Genomic DNA, 21,588 nt, shown 5'->3' on the forward strand with positions numbered 1-21,588 from the left:
AGGTTCTGTGGGTCACACTCAGGCATATCCAGGCATGTGGGTGAGCCAGTGAGGGATTTTAAGCAGTAAAGTGACTGCGGGCAAACGGGTTTTGGAGAGATGAGTGCGGGGCAGTGCGGGTGGTGGGAGGCCAGGCGAGAGAGGGAGGCAGCCGCAGTTGTGCAGACGAGTAATGCGGGCCTGACGCACCGTGGTGGGCACCTGAGCGGAGGGGCCTTCAAGAGCTGCGGACGAGGTAGAGTCGGTGAGCTCTGCAATGAGAGGGGGCCCTTCAGGCGTTCGTCTGGGATTACCGGAGTGGAGAGTGAGGCCGTGAACCAAGACGTTACATTCCGAGGGAGTTGTTCGGTTTGAGTGGTGGAGGGTGTTCAGGAAGCGCCGGTCTGGAGCTTCGGGTGGAGACCCGGAGTCCCTCAGTCCATCAGCAGGTGGTGGAAATTGTGCGATGCGCGGAGTCCTCAGGAGAAAGGGTTCGCTCAGAAGGCTCCGAACAGAACTCCCACGGCTGCCAGCATTTACACAAGAGGCAGAGAAAGGGGCGTGCAAAGGCGATCGTGCCGTCAGGACCCGGTGAGCGGAAGGCTAGCGTGATGTCCGTGTGTGGGTGGCCACACTCGCCCCCAGACAGTAGCTTTAATGAGGGAATGCGCGGAGGCAGAGTGGGAAAAAGCAGGGACTGGTGGAGGACCGCGGACCTGTTGAACGAGGCTTTATTTTGAGGCCTTTGTGTTTTGCTGTAGCCATTCCTCTCTGCCTTGTGTTTAGACTTGATGTTATCCCAAAGCAGAGATAAGTCGTTCCATCTCTTTTCTAAAATTAAAATTTTGGGGGCGCCTGGGTGGCTCAGTCGGTTAAGCGTCCGACTTCAGCTCAGGTCACGATCTCGCGGTCGGTGGGTTCGAGCCCCGTGTCAGGCTCTGGGCTGATGGCTCAGAGCCTGGAGCCTGCTTCCGATTCTGTGTCTCCCTCTCTCTCTCACCCTCCCCTGTTCATGCTCTGTCTCTCTCTGTCTCAAAAATAAACGTTAAAAAAAAAATAAATTAAAATAAATAAATAAATAAATAAAATTAAAATTTTGTTTTATGTTTAAAAATTACCGTACATGGGGGCGCCTGGGTGGCTCCGTCGGTTAGGCGTCTGACGCTTGATTTCGGCTCAGGTCATGAGCTCACTGTTCGCGGGATCAAGCACCGTGTCGGGCTTGAGCTGACAGTGTGGAGTGTGCTTGGGATTCTCTCTCTCTCCTCTCTCTCTGCCCTTCCCCCACTCGTTCCCCCTCTGTCTCTCAAAAAAAAAGAAACTTAAAACAATTTGAAAATTAAAAAAATACATGCTCATTTTGTGGACTTGGAAGTATTTATGTTTATTCTTAAAAAAAAATTTTTTTTAATGTATATTTTTGAGAGAGCGAGAGAGAGACCAAGCGCAAGCAGGGGAGGGGCAGAGAGGCAGGGAGGCACAGAATCCGAAGCAGGCTCCAGGCTCCGACTGAGCCGCCCAGGCGCCCCCGTTTATCCTTTCTTTTTGGACATTTAGGTCGTTTGTTTTTATCGTGAACTTCTTTAGAGCCAACAATGTAATTATTTTTTAGGATAAATTAAAGAAGTTGCATTGCTTGGTCAAAGTATGCACCTTGTAAAGGCTTTTGATACACTTTGTTCTCTGGAAAACAGGAATCAGTTTCTATTCCCTGGTTGCTTGGGTTCAGTGCTGCCTTTGCTTCTTTGCCCCGCTGTCAGCCTCTCCAGCCTCCCGGGCATTTTCTCTCCAGGGTGTTTCCGTTTCCCTCCTCCCTCGTTACAGGCAGGCAGGCCACTGTCCTCGTCCTTGGTATTTGTCCTCTGTCAGGGTGCTTTGCCCCTGTGCTCTCGCTTCTTGACTTTTTAATTTAAATGTGTTAGCATTCCTTGGAAGTTCTTCCAAGGAAGAAATCAGAGCCAGAGAGTCCAGAACTTTGGCAAAAACTGCAGGGCTCGGGTGTCGGACCGCCGGTCTGTGGTCCAGGACGTGCTGCTGGGGGTTGTGTGGCCTGCACACGCCGTGTCTGCCATCTCGCCGCGCTGTGGTTTCCCGTGGAAGGTCCAGGAGCACGTCCCCCAGGCCCTGGGAAGGTGGCTCCAATAAAACCCTACTTCCTTTCGAGTTAATTTTCCTTTTAATGAAGCTTTAATGCTCTAATGTTTTTAAGGGGCATCAGTAAACCCTGGTGTGTGGGCGAGCAGCACAATTCATACCACATCCTTACTGCAAAACATGAAGTTGTGTGGGGCGCCTGGGTGGCTCAGTTGGCTGAGCGTCAGGCTTCGGCTCAGGTCGTGATCTCGCGGTCTGTGAGTTCGAGCCCCGCGTCGGGCTCTGTGCTGACAGCTCGGAGCCTGGGCTCTGTGCTGACAGCTCGGAGCCTGGAATCTGCTTCGGATTCTGTGTCTCCCTCTCTCTCTGCCCCTCCCCCACTCATGCTCAGTCTGTCTCAGAAATAAATAAACATTAAAAAAAAATTTAAAAAAACCAAAACAAAACATGAAGTTGTGAAAAGCGTGATGGGAACCTGAAAAAATGTTATCTCCATGACCAACTGCAGTTTCATTGCTTATCTTTTCTGGGCTTCTCTTTTTCACAACTTGTAATACCAAAGTGATAATTCTTGTTAATCAGAAAGTCAGACTGAATTACTTTTAATATTACCTTGCTCTAATAATGTTTCCATTTCCAGTCAGGGGCCTTTAAAGCAGTGTTAACTTTTTTTTTAATTGAAAAAAATTATAAAAACAATGAGATCCATCTAAAGACAGATCCATCCATCTAAAGACTCCTGATTCCCCCACTGTTACCAGTTTCCTCAGTGTCTGGAACTAGTGTAAACATAAATAAACATATCCCCCCATCACCTTTTCAGTGATAAGGAGAGAACGTACTACAGTTCTGTATCTTTTTTTTTAATTAATTAATTTATTTTTTATTAAAAAAAATTTTTTTTAATGTTCATTTATTTTTGAGAGAGAGTGAGACGGGGGAGGGCCAGAGAGAGGGGGACACAGAATCGGAAGCAGGCTCCAGGCTCCGAGCTGTCAGCACAGAACCCGACGCGGGGCTCGAACCACGAACCATGAGAACATGACCTGAGCCCAAGTCGGACGCCCACCCGACTGAGCCCCCCAGAAGCCCCTCCTGAGTGCTGTGTCGTAATGAGTCCACACCAGCACCTGTCGGTCTCTGGCGCTCTGTTTCCCAGGTGCGTCACGTTCCACTGCCTGGTTTGTATCCTGTAAGTCTTTCCAGGTTCATCGGAACGGGATTTAAACTGTTGCATTTTGCTTTGGATACTTTACTTTTTAAAGTGGGCTCTTTTCTGATTATAAAATAATGTTTATTACAGAAAATTTTAAATTACTGCCATAAGTAAAGAAAAATTACTTCTTTGGAACCCTCCCCTCTATTTAGAAATAATGCACTACTAATATGTGGGTAAATGTTCTTCCAGTCTTTTTCTATATACTTTTTGAATTAGGAATCATTTTGCACATTTTGTTTTATGAATATGATATTTAGCACTTACTGTATTTGATGCACCTTTAAATACTTTTTGCTTGCATGCGAAGTTAGTTTCTCTTAGATTTTCATAGAGGTTCTTAGGAAAAACCTGCAAATTGTAGGTTGTGCCTTATTCACAAATAATACTTTTGCTAGCATTTAACATTTTAATTAACTCAAAAGGAAGTGTTTTACTTGACGATTCTTTTTTTTTTTTTAAACGTTTATTTATTTTTGAGACAGAGAGAGACAGAGCATGAATGGGGGAGGGGCAGAGAGAGAGGGAGACACAGAATCCGAAGCAGGCTCCAGGCTCCGAGCGGTCAGCACAGAGCCCGACGTGGGGCTCGAACTCACGAACCGCGAGATCATGACCTGAGCCGAAGTCGGACGCTTAACCGACTGAGCCACCCAGGTGCCCCACTTGACGATTCTTTGAGTTGTGTAAAACTGCTCTTCTGTTAGTGCATGAGAGTGGGAAAATACCAACTTAAAACAGGTGTGAAACTGATTATTCTGTTTACACTGTTAAATGGAGTAAATTGCTAACGGAAAATAACCCAAATGGTGAGACAGAGGAAGCTTCATAATTGCTTTAAAAATCAAGATATTAATAAGCATGCTGAAGTTCTTTTTATATGGTTAGCGGTCTGTCTGAGCATTTGGCTTATGGAAATTACATTATATAAATGTACTTTGACTTCCACTCAGATTTTCGACCATAAATTTTTAAATTCGGATAGTTAATGAAATCTGATTTAAACTGTATATGACTGATTTTTTTTAAACTTCATTTTGTTACCCCTAAATGTATTTGCCAAAAACAAAAAACGTTTTTTGTCCTATTGAAAAACATCTTTGTTAACGGCATTTTTGAAGTTTGGCCACATTCAATTTTCAGAGGAGACAAGATAATGTGTCTAAAGCTCAAGGCTCAAATAGGGACGTTTGCTTCGTTCACTCTTGTTTACATGTTGAGGAAGACGTGTAGTGTCACAGCTGTGGAGGGAAGACGAGGGCTGAAAGGACCGTGGGCGCCGACTCGTCACGCCAGAAACACTTGATGAGTGTGTTTTGTGAACTGGTATAGAACTGCTCCTGAGAATTCCCTGCTTTTTCTAGGCCTGTAGGATTCAAAACGCAAGCGGTGCTTTCCAGTATGCGTGTAATAAATCGGAGCGGTCACGGTCTGAGGGTGCTTTTTGGTGGTGCTTCCTTGTTCTTTTCCTCCCGGCCACTTCGTATGGACTTGTTTACGTGGAGCTGGTTTTGAAAATTTATGTCGTCTTGTGTCTTCACTGGTTTATTACAAAGGTGAGAACGTATTCCATGGGCACGGGTAATAACTCGAGCAGTAGGAAATAACGACGCAGAGGAAAGCGGTCCAAGTCCCCCCCCCCACCTCACCTCTCACCCACCCCTCACTGCCTCCGTCACGGGTCCTGACAGTCAGACTGTTCTCTGCGTGTGGAATCGCCCGGGGGCATGCTCCTCTCCCGTTTAAACACCTGCTGGAGCATGTGAAACAGGCTGCAGCACTCCTCTCACCGCCTGATAACCCGTCTTGGAGATCGTTCCAGATGAGCACAGGCGATTGACCGCATTCTTTTCGAGAGCCGGATGATCCTGTGTGCAGTGAATGTTGCACAACCTATCTGTCTTATATTTTAATGGCCGTTTATGGTCAGTTTTTCACTAAGCAACATTGCAGTGCATATCCTTGTAAATAATGCCTTGTAAATGCCTTTGTAAATGCCTTTCGTTCGTATAGGTCACATTTCTAGACGTGCCAGCTCAAAGGCTATGCACATTTGGGATGTTGGTAGATGCACCTCGATTGCCGAGGTGGGTTATCAGCGAATGAAAGTGCCTGCTGTCTGTAACTCACAGCAGCTCCCCGAGTCTTTGCCAAACAGATAGGGAAAAATCCTCTTTCGTTGGGTTTCTATTGCATATTTCTAAAATGAGTAAAAATGAAGTTCTTAGGTTTAGAAGATTTTTAGTTCTCTCTGCACTGTTTATATAGCTTTTGCTGATTTTACAAATAATTGGCTTTGCGTTATTATAGATAGTTGTTCCTATTTTGTTATTTTATTAACCTGTGTTATATTTTTCTGTGTAGAAAGTTCTAATTTTTATGTACTCAAATTTATTAAATAAATGACAAACCGTAACAAGACTTAGTGTTGACGTGATACATCTTTCTTAGAGAAAGTCTTCTTTCATATGGAGATTTTTTAGTGCTCATATTACCTTCACATTTTTATAGCTAGCCCTTTATATACATATATGTATATATATAAATCTTATATCCGTTAGGGATCTGTTTTTTTTTTTTTAAGTTTATTAATTTATTTTGAGAGAGTGGGGGAGAGAGCGAGAATCCCAAGCAGGCATGTGGGGCTTGAACTCACAAACCATGAGACCATGACCTGACACAAAACTGAGGGCGCTTAACCAGCTGAGCCACCCAGGAGCCCTAGGGATCTATTTTGACGTATAGACTAAAGCTACATTGTTATTTATTTAGGTCACCCAGTTTTTCCAGTAATAGTTATTAAATAATACACATTCTATATAGATTTGAAATGCTACCTTTCTCACAGGCTGATCTTTCTTTCCATTTGCGTCTCCCTGGACAGTCTCTGAATTTGACCTACCTGATCATGCTTTAGCCTCATTAGTGTAGGTCACTGTTTGTCCCAAAGTATGGTGTGTGATGATTTAGGTGGCACATGAAGGAACATTGTAAAAACTGAGCAGTGTTAATTTCAGTATAACTAGGGTGTCAGATCCGTGATTTCTCTGAAATGCTTGCTCACGATGAGGTCAGAGTAGGGGGTTGTCAGCCAGGTGTCAGTGTTTGGTGGCTGCAGTTTGGGAATATGGGCATATGGAGTATGGACTATATACACGGCCCGTGTGGCTAGTGTGCATTTCTGTCCACCGAGTCTCCCTATGCATTGTGGTGGGGTTTATTTTTCTAGCAACCTGATGAATTTCACTTTCAGAAATTGATAGTTATTTTGCTAGTGTGAGCTACACACAGGTATTGGTAATAGCAAATTGGGATTATGTCTGTGCCTTTATTTTTTCCCACCTGACTGCTGTGCCTGACGTGGGTTGGGGTTTTATAACAACAGAAAAATATGTCATTTCTGAAGTCTGAAGGTCAAGATTGTCTTGTAAATCAAGGCACTAAGGATAATTATGATTGTCATCATATGTCTTCATTTATAATAAGGACCACATTAGTGAGCCGCTGGAACTAGCTTTTTAGTCTCGTAAGCGTACAGCCTGCATAGGAGGAAGCACAAATCAAACAAATGATAAGATTTTTGAGACGTGGTTTCTCATGCACTGGCTGAGAGAGTGAACCTATCCCACTATGAGCCCCGTCTCCATGTAAAACCACCGTGCTCAAGCTTTATTTTGAAACCATAAGGCATACCACCCCTAAACCGTTAAACTTTGGGGGAACAAACAGGAAAGATTTCTGAACAGCCTGAAAGTAAGCGTAGAATGGGACGGTGAATTAAATTAATGAAAAGTTGAGAACGCTTCATCTGGGGTATTGTATTTAATTACAAAGGCTAGAGCTGCTGATTGGCCAAAGGTATGATGAAAGTGACTTTAGTAACAAAGCCAATAACCTCACTGTCCAGTGAGTCAGTTCGCGGATCACTTAGAGACAAGTGTGGCCAGTTTTCAGTCTCCAGGGAAGACAGAGCTGGTCTGTACACACTGAGGCGCTCACTGATGCTTTGAGATGAACACGAGCTGAATAAGTAAACAAGTCTAAGTTTTGTCTAGCTCCTCTTTTAATCTTCTTAACCTTTTAAAACCCACTGATGACTTTGTGACAGACAGGAACATAGATGTGATGTGTGGTGTTGTGGAAGAGCGGAGCTGGGCCAGACGCCGTGGGGGGTCCAGTAGGGGCTTTGGTCCAGCGAGGTCCCGCAGCAGAAGCTAGAGCCTCTCCCAGCCGAAGGGCGGTCTTGTCCCTTGCCCGTGTTTGAGAGGAGTACCTAACAGAGCGTCCGTTCGTCACTCCTGCGTAGGGGATTTAGTCCTCTAGCTTTGTGAAGATGGGGGCAGTCATGACCAGCACCCTCTTCTCTCCATCCTGAGAGCAGAAAGGTCTCCTCTTGTCCGTCACTTCAAGAGGAGCATCAGATCTTTGTGATGTAAACCTTTTACCTTGAGCCACGGAAAGTACATCTTGACTGTGGGGGAAAGAATTGGGAACAACTTGAAGAAAGTACTTCGAATACCACGCGTACAGAGTTGAGTGAAGGTGTCCCTGAGCGGGGTGAGTGGGTGGGCACAAGCCCCATCCCTTTTCTAAAATCGCCCCGAGACGAGTACCAAATAAAAGGGCGCATTCAGAAGGTCGGGCCCTGGACGCTTTCTTGAAATGAAGTTTGTTGAACCATAGAGCCACACCTGGTGTTCTGGTTAGGAATTCATTTTCAGAATCCAATTCTGTCAGAGAAGGGGAATAAATAACATTTGCCTGATCTAATGATGGACATGTGAGTTTGTGTTCTCTGTGGTGTTCGATATCAAAATTAAAAAATAAAATTATAGACTTATCTTCCTCTGAAGCTTTACATAGCACCTCACACTCCTTTATTGGGATGATAAACTGTTCTTTTGCTTTGAGGAACTTAGTTTCTTTTTTTTAATTTTTATCTTTTGTTTATTTAAAAATTTTTTTTGATGTTTATTTTTGAGAGAGAGAAAGAGAGACAGAGTACAAGCAGGGGAGGGGCAGAGAGACAGGGAGACCCAGAATCCGAAGCAGTTCCAGGCTCCGAGCTGTCAGCGCAGAGCCCGATGTGGGGCTCGAACCCACGAACCGTGAGATGATCTGAGCCAAAGTCGGACGCTCAACCGACTGAGCCACCCAGGCGCCCCAGGAACTTAGTTTCTGATAATTGTAATCCAGTGTTTCCTTTTTAATTTAGCTGATTTGAAATGTAAGAATGCAGTTTTGTTTTCATGGTGTTGAGTTTTAGGAGGAACTGGAGCTCAAGACAGCAGTACCGTAGGGCTCGTGATGGCCTCGTGCCTTCGCGCTGGTGGGCCCGGTCACCTGGGTGGCGTCTGCGGGGTTCTCCACGTTTGCTGTCTGTCCCGTAGTAGTTGATAAAGTGCTTGAGGAGGTACTTTGAGATCAGGCAAATCCTGTTTTTTTCCTCAAACTTCTGCCCACTAATTTCAGCATGCCTCGGTAGCTCTTGTCTGCAGTGTTTACTACTGTGGTGTTTGGTGATACCTTTCCTCTCTCCTACTTTTATTAACTGCATTCTGTGAGAAGAGATTTTTCTTCTGTCTTGTTTATATATTTATTTGATTATGTAAGTATGGAGGCATGGCTGATGTATTTTACCGTATGCAGTAACGTCTAAGGCCATCATCATTGCATAACCTCTCTCTAATTGTACGAGAATATTGGAAAAGCTCAGATTGAGGAGGAGAGTCCAAGATGTAAAAGGTAAAGGTGGAGGAACTGTTAGAGATCGGTAGGGAGTAGGGAAAAAAATGGGAATTAACTGCAGTGTGGACCCTGGATGGGATCCTAGAACAGGCAGAGATCTTCAGTATAAAAATTGGTGAATTTCTAATGAAATTTGTGGTTCGCTTAGTGATACTGGCCCCATGTTAATTTCCTGTTCTTGCTAACTGCAGTCTGGTTATGAAGGGGGACTAGGGTAAGAGACCGAGGGGATTAGGGAACTCACTATATCATTTCTGCAACTTTGTCTAAAATTAGTCCAAAGTTCAAAGTTTTAAAAGTTTAAAGAATAATACTAAGTGAATAACGATGCGGATGGCGTAGCTGTGCTAAAGCGTGTGACAGTGGCAGAGGAGTGTCCCTGAGACGCTGGTGTAGGTGGTGGTCTTGCTGGAGGGGGAGGGGCCTCCGTGCCGGGAGTCACCTTTCTTCACTCTTCCCTCTGTCCAGGTGCGTCCAGACGTGATCCTCCCTGTACCGTCCTCCACCTTCCAGCCTCTGTGCCTGGGTACTGCGGACGATGTGGCATGTGTGGCTGTTACTCCCCACCTTTGCCGCCTCCCCCGCCCGCCTCCACCCCCGCTTTGTGCCGTAACTGACCGTGGACTCACCGTGGTGTGGGTTACTCTGTGGGCTCAGTCAGGGTTTGCTGTGGGGACGTGTTCAGACACTTGTCTCTACGGGCGGATTTAGCGTGTCCAGAAGGGCAGCCTGGCGGTCAGAGGAGCTGGCCCGTCCACCTGAGCAGTCATACTTTCCAGATGGAGTTGGGCTCACCAACATTTGTAAGAGTGATTGATTAAGTAAGGAATGTTGATGAGATTTATAATACTTACAACATTTTGGAATTATTTGTTGACCTCCTGAGGGAGTTTAGAACATTGGAATTATTGGTTGGATTTAGGATTTGTTTGGCCACTATTCCGATTTTGGTGGCACTAAATGTTGGTAGACAGATCAGGGCCTTTCTAATACCCGCCTCAATAGATAAGTGATTTTACATTCTAGTCAACTTTAAAATCTTTCCAGTTTCAGATTTCCCCGTTGTACCTTTATTCTTTCTAAATTGAACCCTTCATTCATTCAATTTGGCATAGTGCTAAATATCGGGATTATAAACACCAAGACACAGGCCTTGTTCTGAAGGAATTTATAATTTATTGAAGGAGAAACATACAATTAAAGTTACCTTTACTGTTTCCTCTCTGCAGGTGCATTAAGATAAAAAACATTTTTCTCTTTAAATAGACACTTTGTTTTATCTGTAAGTGATAAAACCCTGTAAATCTAGACCCTGCTAAATATTTCACATTGTCGGGCTTGTGTGGTTAGAGCTTGGTCCGCAGGGGCGCGGCCGTGGCTCTCCCCCTGTGTGGCTGTGGGCCCCGCAGGGCTGCTTCCTCTCCTGCCGCGCGGTCTGCGCCTGCTCGTTCCCAGACTGGGGCCCAACGGGTACCTCCCTGTGCTCGGATCATTCCTTACTTGCGGCTGGAACTGATGGAGTTCAAGTTTTACTCTCTGATCTTCTGCTCGGAGGGCTGACAGTGCACTCCTCCCCAGACCAACTGTGCCCACGCCAGCGCTCAGTGGCTAGCGCTCCGTGGCACGGCGTGTTGAACGGTGATCTGCCCATGGCGGAGGCCGCGTCCTTGTGGGTGACACCCACATTGCCTCCGTGGTTTTGACTAGCGCAGATAGTCGCGTGCTCCGTGCCCTTCCACGAGCGTCTTCTGCACCGAGGCCGTCGTCGCCTCGGCGAGCTCCCGGCGGATGGTGTGGAGGAACGGGAATGACGGTGGCCTCCGAGGGGGAGCTTCGTGGGCGAGAGGACGTTTAAGCGGAGTCTCACCCGAGATGAGTGCGGCTTGGGTGCGTGCTGGGGTCAGCAGGGAAGTGGGGCCGCCCTGGGCAGAAGGGAGCAGGGCTTGAGGCCTAGGGATCGTGGGAGAGATGCGCTTGAGGCAGCACCAGGAGATGGCCCATGAGGAGCCGGGAGAAGAAGTGTTTTAGCCATGATACCCCCATGCTAAGGCTGTGTTTGAACTTGATCCCTCAGGGGACATTGGTGGTTGTCAGACTAGGTTCTCCGATAGGATGACTAACACGAAATAGAAAATAAGGGCAGTGTAGTAACGTTTTACATAAATTTGGTTAATTTAAATGAGCATTGAGAAGAGATGCTTGCTTGCTTTTTCTTTTTCAGTGTTTATTTATTTCTGAGAGACAGTGCGAGCCAGGGAGGGGCAGAGAGAGAGGGAGACACAGAATCTGAAGCAGGTTCAGGCTCCAAGCTGTCAGCACACCGCCCGACGTGGGGCTCGAACTCACAAACCGTGGGATCATGACCTGAGCCAAAGTCGGACGCTTAACCGACGGAGCCGCCCAGGCGCCCCGAGAAGAGATGATTCTTACATTTGACCTTCAGTGATCTTTTAGGAAACGATTGAGAATAGGTTGCAGTTTTTTGTTGGCTTTAAAGGGCTGGCAGCCTGATGTGACGTGATCCAGAAGGAGTCACGGGTCTCGGCTGAACCGTTGCTTTTGTTACCTGCTAACTCACGAGGCGCACCCCCGTCTCCGTGGCCCTGAATTGCGAGGGTGTCATCGCCTCGCTCCCATCCCTGCCGCCGTGGTGTGGGCTCCGCAGCCAGAGCTGGAGCCCTCGGGCCCATCCTCGGCCCGGAGCGGACTCTCCCACGGTCATCGCTGAGTGCGGTTCATCCCGGCTCAGCTGTCTCGTGCGCTGTCCCTCCGCCCGCACGGTTTCCCATCTCGTCGTCCTGCTCAACACCTCCTTCTAGGTTGCCTCTCAGATTTGCCGTTTCTTAGCGGTCCCTCAGTGGCTGAGGCAGAGCACCCCTCTTTCCCCGCGCTTGGACCCTGTTTGTACCTCGGTGCACGGGGGTGGACCGTCCGCCTTGTTCAGGGTTACTGCTGAGTAACGGCGTCTGGCACACAGCGCGTCCTCAGTAAGCAGGCTTCTTTGTCCTCCCGCCGCACTGTGAGCTCCTGGGGAGCAGGTGCCGTGCTTACTTTGAAAATATCTAGGGCCTAGCATGATACACGATTCGCTGAGTACCTGCTGAGTGAATAGATATTCCTCCTGTGACTCATTTGAATGTCTTTTGAATGGGGACCACGCTGAGCGGCTCTGGCCCTGATCTGGAAGTTGGTTACCGTTCAGGGGCCGCATAGGGATGATCTACGTAATTTATAGACATCGATTGTGTGGTCTGTCGCCCTTTCCTTTGTGCTGGGCTGGCTTTTTACGGCAGCCTCTGTGTCCTGCTCTGATTACTTAGTTCACCTTTTCTAGACATTCTGTATCCTGTGCTCTGAACTCTGAACTTCTGAACTCTGTCAGATTTTGGTGATTAGGACTTTTTTCTGTGGCCTCCTTCTCCCCATCAGCCTCCTTTCTGGTATATCTTCCAAATTACTTATGTCTTATGAAGACAAAGAATTTTTTTGATTTCTCAAAATGTAAAATAATAATGTTCTTTTTTGAAGTAAATGGTCTACTGCTTAGTGGGTTAGTAAGTTCTAGCCCACCCGTGTTCAGGTCCTGGACCTTCCACTTTCACACCGCGACGAGGGAAGCCCTCCGTCCGTGTTGGCCGCTGCGTGTTGCGCCCGTGTCCTCCCCTCGTCCCTCCTGTGTAGGGCACGGTGCTTGGGTGTAGACAAATCAGTGCTGGTGGCAGCCAGTGCTGTTCTTAGAGTCGACTTTGTGGGGTGCCTGACTTGATGTGCGAGTTTGGCTGACCCCTCCCTGTAGCCCCTTTTCTTTTTCCTGCAGGATGTTTCAGGAGCATGAGTATTCTCTGAAAGGCCTTTTCGGTTTCCAAAGTACAATTTTATTGTTGAAGTTACATATCAGGCTTTGGTGTGTGTCTGTATATCCAGTATTTTGGATTGCTTGCTATACTTCCTTTATTCTTTTTAAATGAATTGTCTTTTGAGTAGGAGACTGTATGGCCCCTGAGCACAGGTAGGAGGAGTGACCTTCATGTTTATACGATGTCCCGTGTCCAGGGAATTTGACTTACAGGCCATGAGAAGTTAAGAATACTCAACCGTCAACACGGCCAGCACTGTCTCTTGTGCTTGTGTGGCGCCTCCCACATCATAAGCTTCAGACTTAAATAGAATTTGTAAGAAATTCTAGTATTGAGTTAGAATCTAGTTGTGTGTTTTGATAGCTAGCACCTGTTTTGATTTCGAAGCTATCGATGCCTCGGTACCGTGTTGCTGGAACCCAGAAGTGCTTTTCAGCTGGTGTGCTCACTGCGTCTTTTAGACTGCTTTGTTCTACTTAAAGGAAGTGCTCATCAGTCATCTCGTAAGCATTTGTTGGATACATACGCACGCCGGATGTGGAAGTAAATGAGAGCAGCAAGGTGGAGGGAACCGTGAGGTCCTGGAGCCCGCGGTACCGGGCTTTGGGGTTAGTGAGGATGATGAGCTCGTTGGTGTGGGCAAGTAAATCTGGTGCCTGTTTCGCCAGCGTGGACCATTTTGGCTTGTTTGATTTCAGACATGAAATATGTTTTTTCATAGTTGTACCAGGGTATACCATTTTAAGAAATCTCAGCTCTTTAGCTATAACCAAATAATGAACATATATTAAATCTGGACAAATGGAGATAGAAGGAAAAGAAATTATGGACACAGGGATAATGGCTAGAAATTGGTCTATATTATTCTCTAGAAGCTGTCCATAATTCTGAGCATCATAACTTTGCACTTTTTACTACATAGAGTTTCCATTCTCCCTACTCCTTTTAATTAAAATTTAAAACAAAATATTTTTCTGACTTTGAACATGTGGTAGATAAAGGCTTTTTATTTGAAATTCAAGAAATGAAATTTTCTTTTTAAAACATTTTTTTAAAGTTTATTTTGAGAGAGAGTATATGTGCACACGTGTGCATGAGCAGGGGAGGGGCAGAGAGAGGGAGAGAGAGAATCCCAAGCAGGCTCTGCACTGTCAGCACAGAGCCTGATGCAGGGCTTGAACCCACAAACTGAGATCATGACCTGAGCTGAGATCAAGAGTGGATGCTTAACCGACTGAGCCACTGAGGCACCCCAAGAAATGAAATTTTCTATAGTGGAAAATGGAGGATTTCTTTTCTTTCTTTAATGTTTATTTATTTTTGAGAGACTCAGAGACAGAGCATGAGTGGTGTAGGGGCAGAGAGAGAGAGGGAGACACAGAATCTGAAGCAGGCTCCAGTCTCTGAGCTGTCCGCACAGAGCCCGACCCGGGGCTCAAACCCACGAACCATAAAGTCATGACCTGAGCTGAAGTCGGACACTTAACCGACTGAGCCACCCAGGCACCACTGTCCCCCCCCCCCCCCTTTTTTTTGAGTAAGCTCTACTCCCTATGTGGGGCTTGAATTCATGACCCCAAGATCAAGAGTCGCATGCATGGCCTACTGACTGAGCCAGCCAGGTGCCCTGGATTTATTTCTTTGGCTTCAGTTTTGTCGGTGAGAAATTTTTCATTCTGCACACTGTTGATTCACATATCAATGTATAATTTTTTTAATGTTTATTTATTTTTGGGAGGGAGAGAGAGAGAGCACGTGCACACACAGGCAGGGGAAGGGTAGAGAGAGGGGGACAGAGGATCCAAAGCGAGCTCTGCACTGACAGCAGAGAGCTGACGGGGGTGGGGGGGTGGGGGGGGGTGGGGCTCAAACTCCTGAACCAGGAGATCATGACATGAGCCGAAGTCGGACACAACCAACTTGGCCACCCAGGTGCCCCTCTCAATGTATAATTTTAAATTGGCTTAATTACTGGGGCGCCTGGGTGGCTCAGTCGGTTGAGCGTCCGACTTCAGCTCAGGTCATGATCTCGCGGTCTGTGAGTTCTAGCCCCGCGTCGGGGGCTCTGTGCTGACAGCTCAGAGCCCGGAGCCTGTTTCGGATTCTGTGTCTCCCTCTCTCTCTGCCCCTCCCCTGCTCATGCTCTGTCTCTCTCTGTCTCAAAAATAAATAAAAACATTAAAAAAAATTTTAATTGGCTTAATTACTTGCCTTCTGACACTATTTTGATGGTGTGTTTGTTTTTGTTAAGAAATTTATTTATTTTTGTAATGATTCATGTATAATGTCTTGGACTGTTAGTTTTAGTTTGAATTACATTTGTAAAAATAAAATGCCCATTCACTGTAAACTGGAGCACTTCAGGGGAGAGGAGAGTTGTCTTTGTGTATTTTTATTTTATTAGGAATGTTTAACTTTCCCATTGATTGCTTTGGTTCCTTCTACATACCGAGTAATTTTGTTCAAAATTTAGTTTTACTTATGATGAAAAAAGATTTTTTTTAACATTCAGTAACAGTACAGAAATTGTTTTATCAAAATTTTTATTGAGATAATTGTACATTCATGTTCAGCTGTTAGGAATAATACAGAAAGCTCTCTTGTTTGCATTGCCTGATTTCCCCTGGGAGTTATATTTTGCAAAACTAGTGTGATAATCACAACCAGGATATTGACATTGATATGATGCATTGACATTATTCAGATATTTCTGGTTTCACTTGAAGTCTCTTGTGTGTGTAAAGAAATCAGAGTTTATTCCTGGAAAACTACTGTTAGTTAAAATACTAACTTTAATTAGATCTGTCATCTGGCAGGAGGGAACCATATAACCTCGTGTGCTCAGATTTCTCATTAAGTCAGAATGTTTGTATGATGCTTAGAATCCCTTTTGGGTCAAAACATTCTATAATTTTTGTATGAGAGCATTTTAGAATTTGAAATTACAACCTTCTTTCTCTTCTCTCTTTTTGTGTTTAGGAAGAAAAGGCTTCTCTTTTACATCGTACTCAGGAAGAAAGAAGAAAAAGAGAGGTAAAAACAGTTTTATAATAGTCTCTTTAGATAAACATTTTTCCATAGCATTTAAATAAGGGTTGATTTTGCTGTTATATATATGCATGGTATGCATATGCATATATACATATTTTTACGTCTGTGAAACTTTAGAAACATATCTGGATTTTTTGGATTTTATAACAAGTAATTTATTCTGGAACCGCTGTGGAAAAGATGGACTACAAGGGCAGTTTCCAGAATACAGGGGGAAAGCAGGCTTTTATAAAGTTCAGTTGCTTGCTTGTGATATGGTTTCCAGGAGATCTAGAAAGACTTAGTATATAACGCTCATCTTTTGCCAAGCAGAAGAAGCAAACTCACTGTGAAGGCAGTTACCATAACTCTTTGTGAAGAAGTCAAATAGATGAAAGGAGCTGTGACATTTGTTGTTTTATTCTTTCTCTTTTTAAATATGTTTGTTTATTTTGAGAGAGAGTGCACACACATGCGCACGTGTGGAGGAGGGGCAGAGGGAGGGAGAGAGGATGATCCCAGGCAGCCTCCGCGCTGTCAGCACAGAACCCGACACGGGGCCCGGTCCCACGACCCCTGAGGTCATGACCTCATGACACCAAGAGTCAGACGCTTAACTGGCTGAGCCACCTAGGCGCCCGTTGTATTCTTTACTTTACATTTCATCTTTCTGGTGACAGTGGCTTTATTGATTAATCGGCAGTTATGGTATTTTAGGCCTATTTTTCTAGATTTTTATTTTGTTTTCTAATAATTCATTTGTTCCTTTAAGAAATACTAATTGAGAGCTTGTTACATTCCAGGGACTGCTCTGCCTACAGGGGACACAGATAGTAAATAAGACCATGTTCTGGGCGCTTGGGATTCTCTCCCTCTCTCTGTCCCTCCCCCGCTCATCGTGCACTGGCACACTTTCTTCTCTCTCTCCAAAAAAAAAAAAAAAAGCTTCCAAAGGGCGGATAATGTTCTTGTGTGGTTATAGAACACAGAGATTCACCAAGCTGTTGAGACGGTGCTAAGTGCTGTGAGTGAGGTAGAGTGAGGTGATAATAACTGGGAAGGCCTGCTGTCGGGTAGGGCATTCAGGGAAGGACTCTCCGAGCTGGGTAGAGAGTTGAGCAGGATTCCTGAAGGAGGAAAAAGAAGCTCCTATGGAAAGCTGGAGGAAGAACTTTCTTGGTGCAGGAAGCAGCAAATACGGAGACTTTCAGGCGGGGTTTCTCACCCTCAGCACTGTTGACATCTTGGACTCATTAATTCTTTGTTGTGGGGCTTTATCCTGTACATCGAGGGGTGTGTAGCAGCCTCCAGGGCCTCTGTTCCACCCACTAGATGCCACAACACTCCCTCCCTCTGGTTGAGATAACCAAAAATGTCTCCAGAAGTTACCAAATGTGGTAAAATTGCTCACAGTTGAAAATGACCATTTATTGGTTAATGTCTTTTATCTTTTCTGGAAAACTCTCAGCTCTCATCTCTTCCAATAGTGTTTTAGCTCCATTCTTCCTCCCCTCTTCTTGGACTCAGATTACTTATGTATTTGACCTTGGCCTTATCCCATACTCTTCTGTATATTTATCCTTTTGAATATTTCGGCTTTGGTTTGGGTATTTCTTCTGACCTAACTTCTAATTTACAGATTATCTCTTTACCAGTGTCTGATTGTCACATAATATCCATTAACCTGTGGATCAGATTTTTATTTTAGTTGTAGAATTTTCTTTGATTCTTTTAATTTTATGAACATTTTAATTTTAATTGTCTTTTAATTTCGTGAATATAACTGTGATTATTAAAGATAGTTTTTAAGCTCCAGTATTTGGATCACCTGTGGGTTTGTTGTTTGTCCTCTTGATTTTTAGTTCTTGTCTTTTGCCCGATTGTTTTGGTTGAATACTGACATTCTGTATTCCAAAATGAAGAGAGATCTGCAGGCTCTCGATGATGATCTCTTCTTTCTGGAAAGCATTGCATTTGATTTTGACCGGCAGTAGGGAGAGGGATGGGTCGCCTTTAAATAATACAGAGTCGAGCTGATCTGCAGCTGGTCTTCAGTCCTTGTCAGGATCCATCTGTTTCCAGTCCAGCTGAGATGCAGCCGTTAGGTCCCGGTCCCAGCCAGGACACTGGGATGTCACCGAGACTTCCTCCTCGGTGAACAACCGAATGCATAAAAATAGAAAACTCCTGGGACAGTATATGGGTCTTTAATTAGGTGCTCTTAGAATCATCGTAGTAGTGAATAGAGTCCCAAACTAGGTTTAAGCTCAGGGCTTCCTTCGCCGTAACCACTTGAAGCTCAGAAAGCACGCTTGCGCGACCTGATTGGTCTTCTGGGTGAGTGTGTGTGTGCCTTTCAGGCCTGGCAGGTGGCACTCACCTGCCAGGTGGCATAGCATGAGACAGTGTCACGTGGTAAGATGGGCACAACTTTTAGTGTCACGCCTGAGGGTGAATCCTGACTCCCTTAGGTCTTCCGGCACCGGTGTCTTTATGGAAATTTCAGCTTCTGCATCATGAAACCGGGAGTGACGTTCATCTAAGGTTGTCAGGCGTCTCGGGGTTGGCGCGTCGTAGACTTTCAAGTGGTGGTGGCTACGTTGCTTGCGATGACGATGTGAAAAAAAAATTTGTTTTGCTAGGTCACTGGAAATTTTCAAGACAGTCTTAGGTCAGTCAAAACTAGAGTTTCCGCTTTGAAATGAGAAAGTGTCTTTTAAAATTGGTGTTCGTGTTGTCCGTTTTCCTTCCTGTATTGAAAACCGCGGTCGTTGTCGGAAGTCTCACTGTGCTGGGAGGAGTGGAAGGTGGTGTCGCCATTTTGGCAAACAGTCCGGTAGCTCCTCACGTGCTAGTCCTGCTCGTGGGCGTGCACCCAAGAAAAACGTAACCGTGTCCACGCGAAACTTTGACATGAGTGTGTGCGGCAGCGATGTTCGCAGCAGCCCAGAGTGGGAACCGCCCGAGTGTCTATCGGGCGGTAAATGGTAAACCGTGGGACGGCTGCACAAGGAAATACCGTACGTACTGGCCGTAAAAAGTAGTGGAGAACCGACACGTGACACGACACGGCTCAGCCTTGAAAACGTCGGGCCGGGTGAACGAGGCCTGACACAAAAGGCCGCGCGTTATCTGCCTCCACGATAAGAAATGTCCGGAATAGGCAATCCCGTGCAGACGGAAACTCGGTCAGTGGTTGCGGCGGATGTCGGGGGACCCGGGAGAGGGAACGAGAGACGAGTGCTAATGGGAACAGGGCGTGTGGAGTGGCTGATGAAAGTATTCTCAAATTAGATGGTGGTGGTAGTTGAACCTTGAAGATCTTGAAGACTGGTAAGCGGTACGCTTGAAAGATTGAATTTTGTGGTATGTAAATTCTGTAGTTGTTTTTTTTTAAGTCTTTACTAGCTAAATGTCAATTCACTCCGACCAATTGTCCCTTCCTCCCTTCATCATGCAGGAGGAAAGGCGAAGGTTGAAAAATGCAATAATCATACAGTCATTTATCCGAGGCTATCGAGACCGGAAACAGCAAGTAAGTTTGCTTTCAAGCTGAGAAAGAATTGGAAAGGCCTGCCAGAGTTTGTTTCAGATAGGGCCTCGGAGTCTTAGAAGTGGAATCGTTCTGTGGGGATTTCGGTACACCTGTTTCATGACAGTTAATGTCGATAATAGCGTTTCCCCCAGAAATTAGCCGTATTCGTTTACATTTACGTAAAGATTTACGGGTAGGGGAGTTTTGAGGTGGTTTTTAAATGGTAAAAGTTGAAACGCGGGCTGCAGCTCAAGATGAAAGCGGAGGGAGGCGGCGGAAGACCATTCTAGGGGAGTGGAGGGTTTGTGTTGCGATCCAGGTTTGCTGGGTTTCATCTCCCCTTTTCCCAAGAGCTGCCCCGTCACGGCCCCCTCACTGCGCCCCCGCCGTGCAGACCCCGGGGCGCATGTGGACCGCGCCGCCCGTCCGTCCCGCCCGTCCCGCCCGTCCGTCACGCCCGTGTGTGGTTTGTCTCTTCTCCAGCACTCCATCCAGAGAAGCGCCTTTGACCGCTACGCCAGCGCCTCGCAGTCCGGTGGCACTTTCTCCATCGCCAGCGGTCCCAACCTTACCCTTTTGGTGAGGCGGCTTCTGTTTTTCTACAAACAGAACGAAGACTCAAAACGTTTGGTGAGTGTTAACTGTGTTCTCACTTATCCCTATTTATGGCTTTTCTGGTGTTTTTTTTTAATGGGGCCAGATAACCCTGCAAAGGCATCCGTCTTTCTGAACTTCCCTCAGCCCGCCACGACAGGTCATCTTTGTGGTGTTGCGTTTCACCTCTTAGAGAGCGATAGAAATTTTCAGTAGTTTTTTTTCATTTTTTTATTATGGAAAATGTCAAATATAAGAAAAAGTAGAATAATCTGGTGAGCCATCCTCCACGTACCCATTACTCAGCGTTGGTAGTCAGCAACACCTCTCTCACCCAGAGCCCCACGTACCTGTGCCTTCAGTCACTCTGGTGATGCGCACCTAAGTATCACAGCATGTTATCTGTGAATATTTTAAAGTGTATTTACTGGGCGGGGGGGGGGGGGGGGGCAGAGAGAGAGGGAGAGAGAATCCTAAGCGGGCTCCATGCTGTCAGTGTGGAGCCAGACGCCAGGCTTGACTTCACAGATGGTGAGATCATGACCTGAACCTAAATCAGGAGTCCCAGACACTTAATGGACTGAGCCACCCAGGTGCCCCTGTAAATACTTTAATATGAATCTGTGACCTACAGGCCCTTGCTCTTAAAACATTCAGAGGGCTACTGGAGGGGTTGTGGGAGGGGGGATGGGCTAAATGGGGAAGGGGCATTAAGGAATCTACTCCTGAAATCATTGTTGCACTATATGCTAGCTAATTTGGATGTAAATTAAAAAAAAAAATTAAATTAAAAAAAATTAAAAAAAACAAAATAAAGTTAATTTCTAAAAAACAAATTCAGAATATAATTGTAGTACTTTGAAATTTTATAGGCTTCTGATGTAATCAGTGATGAGGAACAGTGTTGAAAAATACCTATGGATGCATAGATGAATAAACTTTTAAAAAATGTAACTTGTTACTATGTTGTCTCTCAGGACATATTAAGAGATTTCTGTGTAACTCGTTCGGTTAGATATGTATTTATTCTCGGAAATTCTTGTTTACTTGTAATAAAAATTTCAGATTATATTAAACGAGGTACACAATGAAAAGTCAGTCTTCCACGCCCCAACCATACATACTAGAAAATCCCCAGAGGAAATGTAAATACAGAGGACAAAGGGACACTTTATTGTGGATCTCGTGTTTGGTTTTAATTTTCTTTAATTATTCTGGAGTTAATAATTGCCTCACTTTTGTTTAATTTTCTTGGGGTCTCTTGATAAAGTCGTCTTCCACTTTTGACAGGACTATGATGCTTCTCAGTGTAATTTTCCGTGACTGAAGATGTCAGATAGTCTGATGCTTTGTTTTCCCCGGAGCTATTCTTGGATTTCCGAAACCTTTGCACCAGTTTGGATCCTTTGCCTCTCATTATCTTGGGAAAGTCACTCGCTTTGCTTCAGTTTTGGATCCTCCTTCCTGATTCCATTATCTTTTTGCTTTCTTGGTTTACTCCCTTCATATCCTCAGTTGACTTCCCAAGAAAGGGT

At 45.4% G+C, this 21,588-nt stretch overlaps 1 protein-coding gene and 1 non-coding gene across 3 annotated transcripts in view; one reads left to right on the plus strand and one right to left on the minus strand.

Annotated features, from left to right (window-relative positions):
• UBE3C (ubiquitin protein ligase E3C) overlaps positions 1–21,588 on the plus strand; it is a 120,754-nt gene that overhangs the window by 11,065 nt on the left and 88,101 nt on the right. For both annotated transcript variants that reach the window (XM_043590036.1, XM_043590034.1), the window contains exons 2-4: positions 15,874–15,927; positions 19,385–19,459; positions 19,943–20,089. In XM_043590036.1, coding sequence (XP_043445971.1) covers positions 15,874–15,927; positions 19,385–19,459; positions 19,943–20,089 — 276 coding nt within the window. The remainder of the gene's footprint in view (positions 1–15,873; positions 15,928–19,384; positions 19,460–19,942; positions 20,090–21,588) is intronic.
• On the minus strand, positions 8,368–8,449 carry TRNAQ-UUG. Its single transcript has one exon. It is a non-coding gene; the product is annotated as a tRNA-Gln (tRNA).

This window comes from Prionailurus bengalensis, chromosome A2 (assembly GCF_016509475.1).
Source record: "Prionailurus bengalensis isolate Pbe53 chromosome A2, Fcat_Pben_1.1_paternal_pri, whole genome shotgun sequence".
In the NCBI taxonomy this organism is placed as follows: domain Eukaryota; kingdom Metazoa; phylum Chordata; class Mammalia; order Carnivora; family Felidae; genus Prionailurus; species Prionailurus bengalensis.